This window comes from Ruditapes philippinarum, unplaced genomic scaffold, assembly GCF_026571515.1.
Source record: "Ruditapes philippinarum isolate M1 unplaced genomic scaffold, ASM2657151v2 ctg88_1_1_1_1, whole genome shotgun sequence".
Taxonomy (NCBI): Eukaryota; Metazoa; Mollusca; class Bivalvia; order Venerida; family Veneridae; genus Ruditapes; species Ruditapes philippinarum.
In genome coordinates this window covers 666,404-673,944 of record NW_026865440.1, presented here as the reverse complement: position 1 = coordinate 673,944, position 7,541 = coordinate 666,404, and the positions used below count along the sequence as shown (strand labels likewise).

The 7,541-nt window shown below is 32.9% G+C and overlaps 1 protein-coding gene across 2 annotated transcripts in view; it reads right to left on the bottom strand.

Annotated features, from left to right (window-relative positions):
- Positions 1 to 450: 450 nt before the first annotated feature.
- LOC132729012 (geranylgeranyl pyrophosphate synthase-like) overlaps positions 451 to 7,541 on the bottom strand; it is a 16,581-nt gene continuing 9,490 nt past the window's right edge. For both annotated transcript variants that reach the window (XM_060714745.1, XM_060714746.1), the window contains exons 8-11: positions 6,741 to 6,801; positions 5,122 to 5,200; positions 2,111 to 2,328; positions 451 to 1,065 (exon numbers count right to left, since the gene is read on the bottom strand). In XM_060714745.1, the coding sequence (XP_060570728.1) occupies positions 981 to 1,065; positions 2,111 to 2,328; positions 5,122 to 5,200; positions 6,741 to 6,801 (443 nt within the window). In that variant the 3' untranslated portion in view covers positions 451 to 980. The remainder of the gene's footprint in view (positions 1,066 to 2,110; positions 2,329 to 5,121; positions 5,201 to 6,740; positions 6,802 to 7,541) is intronic.

Sequence of the window (7,541 nt, the reverse complement as noted above, 5' to 3'; positions counted from 1 at the left end):
TTAAGCCCCTTACGTTGTTTCAGTGAAATACCAGCGTGCACAGTACTGGGAACCAACTTTAAGACGTGACGTCATAAATGACATCACATTGTATTATTATTTGACGCGCTTTTCATTCAGTATTAAATTTAATGTCTTTTTAAAACGTTTCTTTGCATATAATAAAAAGAAAATTTGTTAAGTTTAGTGTAAGATCGAAATATATTTCACCTTGTGAACACCAAAAGTTCATATTTCACTCGTGGCTGTGCCACTCGTGAAATATACCTTTTGGTGCTCACTCGGTGAAATATATTCCGATCTTACACTGAACTAAACAAATATCCTCTATGACTTTGTTTACATAACTAACTGTAGGCTTCACACAAATTCTTTGTAAAAGGTATATGATATTGTTTTTGTTAATTCTTGTACATGTATATACAAATTGTCTTTTTTATATTTAACTGAGAGAGAATGAATGTTTTACTTTCAGATTACAATTTTTTTACATTACATTTGCTATTTTATGCTATTGTATGCTATTCTATGTTAATCAGGAATAAAAGTGAAAGAAGTAGTGTTTCAACTGTATATTATCTTGTTGCCTAACTAAGACACTTGGTAAAGTTGCATACTGCAGGCTTGCAATAATGCTGTTGTTAGTTTATTCCATTCAGTACTAATTATTGTACTTGATAATTATTTTCCTATCCAATAATGGACAACAATCTGCCTTTTCCTTTTTATCATAACTATTACTTTATGTTTTTTGTTGGTAGCTTATGGTGAAGCTTAGTCAGAAGCAATAATAATAACTACAGGGTCTGCTGAGCTTTAGGTGAACATTTTTAAACACAGAAACTTTCTTTTGACACTTATAACATAAAATACCTTTCTGCTGTCCTTTCTTGACAAAATACAGAACAAATAATTATAGTCCTATAACTACCTTCAGAGAATTATCATTAAATTATTAACATTTCTAAGTTTATTCTACATCAAGATCTGTAGATTTTCTTCAATTCATCAATGAGTCCCTTCAAATGTTGATTTCCTCCACACTCGTCTATCTGTTCATATATTCTAAAACAACAAAAGTGAAGAGATTAACAAGCCTTCTATCTAGAGCATAATAACAGGGCAAGAAACTACTAACTATATAAATTGTCTTACAGTGGCGTTTAGTTGACAGGCAATAGATATATAGGCATAGTGTTTAAATCATACAGTAACATGACTTAATTATTACTGTTATTATAAAATATCACAGTGATAAACTTCATTATATCATTTTAAGACAATTGAAAAACAAAAGGACTGCTCAAATATTACACCAGTTAATTTACATCTCTCTTATAACAAAATAGCAGCACACACACTGGACTGCATGAAAGATGATGTGGCTAATCTCCACTTACTTGTCCTGTTTTATTATTACCCAGATTCTATTTCTCTCAATATTTTTAGTATTTATTTTTTAAACTTTTATGTAAGTTTTAAACATTTAGTGTAATAATATTTATACTATAGTTATATAAAATGCTACACTTCACTTATAAAACATTCATGTCATTTTAATGACTATGATAGCTGTCACAAAAATAGCACAAAAATATCATGCAGTTGCTTTTCACACGATTAACGATTTTGAACACACCAATAAATTAATGAAATCAAAAAATGTGTTGCTTACGAGTAGAATAATATGTGACTAACAAAAAAGGGTCTCTCTAAGCTAACATAACTGAGAAATAAATGGTATTTTATAGTTTATAAATCATGCTATAATCATATTCACACAATACTGCTTAACCCCTTAGCATATTCAATTAACATATGTTGTCACCCAGTTTCAACCAATGTTCAATAAGACTGTAAGCAAGATCGCACGTGTCTTACCCTAAACACATCTGCCCTGTTTATTTCTTTTATGAATTTTTATCTGTCTTTAAAAAACTGTTTTTTATCTTTCTTAGTGATGTGTAATGTCTGGGTCACAAGCAGGAGTTTGATTAATGGAAGATAGATAGATAGATAAATTGAGCAAATATCAAATCTGATTATTTGGTAATTCATAACTGTAAGATAAAGACAGCATCTTTCTTTCATGAATTACAAATTTACTTACTTTTGTTCTAGCTGTATTAATTTTTCCTTGGTGTAATCAAATGAACCTTTTTTGTGAAGTAAATCTACACAGTATTTTTTCACATCATTATCTTTTGTTCTTCGTCGTAGTATACTTATTATCTGTTTATCTCCCTGGTCACATAATATACCATGGATTAGTGGGAATGAAAATTTCCCTTCTGTAAGGTCCTCACAATAACTTTTATTGGCCTCATACTGTAAACATGATATTACATGATACATTATATGCTAAAACAAGGTATATAAATTAATATAGGCTATCAGTGTTAAATGTTATATACATGAGGAAAAAACTCTATCTAAGACATGGCAACTTTCCATTTTACTGTAAGAAAAAAATGTCTAATTTCACTGCCTTATTTCAGGCATAACTGGGTAGAAGAATCAACCTTTGGTTCACTAACTGGACACTTCCTCACATGTTTGTTTGGTTTTGGCCCATCAACACAGTATAAGTCATATGGCACCTAAACAAGAAACATAATTTTGGCTAACCTTTGGTGTTACAAACTTCAAAGCAACACTAGGGGTCAAAACCACCTCACCTGCTGGAGCTAAGAGATGCATAGACTCCTGTTATTCAAACCCATTTAGTTGCCTCTTATGATCAGGCAGGAATAAATGGTGGCTGCAATTCTTATATCTCAACCATTTAAGGCAACCCCTCAGCCACAATGGGCTTCACTAAATATAATATTACAGCAAAAATGCTCATTTTAGATATGAGAGAACCAAATACCATTTTGTGTTACTTTATTAACAAAAGACAACAAACTTACATAATAAATTTTATTTTTGGATTAAAAACAAGATTGCATTTGAGAAAAATGCTATGCCACCGCATGAATACAACACTTAATAGTAGTGTAGGAACAGATTTTTTTTGTTTCTATACAATTTTGAAGATTGTCATAATGCATAGATCCCTGACCTATCTAATTCTTATTATCAGATTAGTGGTTAAATCTGTTGTTAACTCAATAAACGATCAGAGTAGGAATATATCATTGCACTCAGGTCTAGTGAATTTGGTGGTGAAGGTCATATTTCACACAGCCTAAATTTCATGACTACATCAAAGGACAACACAGTAAGACAGTTTGTCAAAATCAAGGTCAGCTGAAATCAAAGTTCACTTTACATCTTAATCTGTGCACATGGTCAAAATTTCATTGCTGTACATTAAAGGACAAGAAAGTAGGTCACTGTCCCCTCGGGCAAGGCAAAATTTTGGACCCAAGGGTTTAATTCAAAACAATCTTGATACAGGTCCACCAAACAACATTTCAAGTCAAATATCTAAGCTGTAGCTTTCTCCCATTCAGAAAACATTTGTTTTATTTTTTGTTTTTACTATGTGTACATAATGAGAATCACTGCCCCCGGGCAGGGCCAATTTTGACACCAGGGGAAAAATTTGAACAACTTTGGTAGAGGACCTATAGATGATATTATATAGCAAACATCAAAGCTTTATGCCTTGTACCTTCAGACAAAAATATTTTTTTTTTTTTTACTACATGTACATAATGAAAATCAATGACCCCCGGGGCGAACCAATTTTGACCCCAGGGCTATAATTTGTACAATCTTGCTAGAGGTTCACTACATAATGTTTCATGCAAAATATCTTAACTCTAGCCTTTGAAAATTTAGAGAAGATGATTTTTCAATTCAGAGAAGAAGCTTTTTCAAGTTTTTACTTTATACATATAAGGAAAACTATCGCCTCTGGGGCAGGGCAATTTTAACACGAGGGGCATAATTAAAACAACTTTAGTAGAGGACCCATAGATGATATTATATATCAAATATCAAAGCTCTAAGCCTTGTACCTTCAGACAAAGAGATTTTTTAATTTTTTACTATATGTACATAGTGAAAATCAATGACCCCTGGGTGGGGCCAATTTTGACCCCAGGGCTATAATTTGTACAATCTTGCTAGAGGTTCACTACATAATGTTTCATGCAAAATATCTTAACTCTAGCCATTGAAAATTTAGAGAAAGTGATTTTTTTAAGTTTTTACTATATACATATAAGGAAAACCTATGGCCCTCGGGGCGGGGCTAATTTTGACACTAGAGGCAAAATTTGAACAACTTTGGTAGAGTACCTATAGATGATATCATTTAACAAATATCAAAGCTCTAAGCCTTGTACCTTCAGACAATAAGATTTTTTGATTTTTTACTATATGTATATATTGAAAATCAATGACCCCCGGGGCGGGGGCAATTTTGACCCCAGGGCTATAATTTGAACAATCTTGCTAGAAGTTCACTTCACAATGTTTCATGCAAAATATCTAACCTCTTGCATTTGTCAATTGCTAGAAGAAATTTTTTTAAAGTTTTTACTATAAGTGTTTACTAGATACATATAAGGAAAACCAATGACCATCGGGGCGGGGCCGATTTTGACCCCAGGGCTATAATTTTAACAATCTGGGAAGAGGTCTACCAGACAATGCCTTATGCAAAATATCTAAGCTCTAGGCCTTTTGGGTCTTTACAAGAAGGTATGTTAAGTTTTTACTATATGTACATACAATGTATAGTGAAAATCAATGACCCCTGGGGCGGGGCCGATTTTGACCCAAGGGCTATAATTTGAACAATCTTGGTAGAGGTCTACCAGACAATGCCTTATGCAAAATATCTAAGCTCTAGGCCTTTTGGGTCTTTACAAGAAGATTTTTTTAATTTACTCTTATAATTCCTTTTGGTTGCCATGGCAACCAGATTTCTGCATGGAATGAAATGCTTTGAACAACTTTGGAAGCCCTTCACCCAAGGATCAATCCTGCCAAGTTTGGTTGAAATTGGACTACTGGTTTTTCACAAGAAGATTTTTTAAGTTCACTATATAATCTATATAACACACACACACACACACAAACAAACACACAGGTGAATCGCTATATGCCACCGCATATGCTGCTGTGGCATAAAAATGTAAGTTTAATACAACAATATTTTCTTACCTCCTTTGAAATAAGATTTGCATAATCATCCCTCACTTGAAAATACAGTCCTAAATTATCCAATAGTGGTTTGAAGTCACTGAAATTAGACAAGTTTTTATTACATTCTATATCAGACAAAAATATATTGTTAGTACTTCTTTCAATAAAATCTTTATCAATTCAATTGAAACAGCATGCCTTCAGATTCATGCTAATTTTCATTAATATTCAAAATGATTAAAACAGTACAATATCATCCAGTGAACACAGGAAGTTATTTTCTAATTAAAACAGTCAACATACATGTATTTACCAAAAAGGTTCAAAATATACGAAAACGGCCCTTACTCTGTTAGGTTCACAGTAAAACATCATTTAACCCTTTACCACATATATACGCGAAACAACGCATTTTTGACCCCCCCCCCCCCCCCCCCCCGTTTTTTAGGCCTCAAATAGTGAAAAAATGTCCTATTTTGGGCCCCAAACACATGTTTTCCTTTTGAGAAATGTTGGTAAAAAAATTGAGCACTTTTTCGGCGCCGCCCCCCATCCAAAAGTTACATCAGGGGGTTGCCAGAAGGGGGATGTGCCCCCTTGTGTTAGGGGGGTTTGAAGGGGGGCAGAGTCCCCCTCATCGCCAAGAAAATTTTGGACTTGTGAGAGGCTAAAAATGACCCCAGGTCGATCATAATATAACGTGTAACCAACGCTGAAAAGCCTTTGACTCTATATCAATCCCTTGAGAAGTTGCAGCACTTTGAAATAAATTTTGATGGAAAAAATCGAGGCAAAATAGTGATTTTTGGCAATTTTGAGATGTCCCCTCGTTGCCATGGTAACAGGAAATTTAAGACTGAGCATGTCGTCACAAAGGCAATGGTCCAGTCAACATTTGTGCCAAGTTTGATTAGTATTGAAGCATTTTTCATAGTTTCATAGCAGTTTGAACTTGTAAGAGGAGGCTTTTCAGTAAAAATGGCCATTTTTCACAATATGCTCATGGGGGAAAGGGTAAACATGGTGTTAAAACTGCAAAATCTGTCATTAATTGCATAAAACATTTAAATTATTTCTTAAATTGAGAATATTTTTGCTTATCTTAAAATCATACAACATATTTCTTAGTATTTAGTTTCTTGAAATACTTGGGTTCATCTAGAGATTTGTTTGTTTTACTTCGTATTTAATATGGTGCACCAACACAATTTAGGTCATACGGCACTGAAACAGGAAAGATGATTTTGGCTAACATTGGGTGTTAAATACTTAAAGCAACACAAAGGGTCCAAACCATCTCATCTCCTGGAGCAAAGAGAAGTGTAGACTCCAGTAATTCGAACCCATTAGTCTGCACTTACGATCAGGCAGGGATAAACAGTGGCTGCAATTCTGATGCCTCAACCCTTAAAGGCAACCCCTCAGCCACAAGGGGATCATGTGCAGGCATGTAGCTTGAAGTTATTTGATATTTCATTAAACCAAGTCATACCTTACATAACAATGTATACTATACATATTTTCATAAAACTATCCTTATATTTGAAACCTTATTCTATCATTCAATTCATTTAAATGCCACAGAAGCCAGAAATTAAATTAAATGATTTTGTAATTCTATCATTTTATTTACTCACTGTTTATTGTCACTGAATAACTGCATGAGTCTAACAGCCAATCCAAACAGACCCCCAGTTTCTGAAATATAATATCATACCTAAAACAACTGAATGTAGCATTTGATTAGTTTATATAAATTTACTTCAATTTCTGTTGGAAGCAATAAGCTTATCGAAACACTCTCGAATCCCTTCCTGGAACTAGCCAGTATTAAGCAATGAGTGTACTGTTTCTTGCTCACAGAAACAAAAGTTTGCCCCTGACGTGGTTTGAAACCATGTAGTTAGCACTCCTTGGATTTCTGTGTACGTTTGCATTTCCACAGTTTATAAAAGTTTATGTTTTAGCATATAAATTATTAAATACAGTAATTATGGTTAGGGTTCTATTACAAAAACAAATTCAATTAAAAACACAAAAACAAATTTGTCAAACAAAAAGGTATGTTGACGTTACCAACGGCCCTTTTTTATGTTTCACAAAACAGAATTTACAATATATTTTACTTTTTGTACAATTTTTTTTTGTCATTAATTAAACACTGCAGCTCCCTTTACCATTCATGCTTTTAAATAATTCTTTTTCTAGAAATGTCTGAAGAGCTCTATATACCGTTTTTATACATGATAAATTAACTGGTTTTGTCAATATTAATGTATTGTTATAAATGACTGGTTAATGATCTATTAAAAAGCTATGAAAATGGAAAAACTATAAATAATATATTAAATATGATGTTTTTCTTTTGTGTGTTTTTTTCATTTTTCAATATTTTATACATTATTAGTGTATAAATATTTAATCTAAATGTTTAAAAC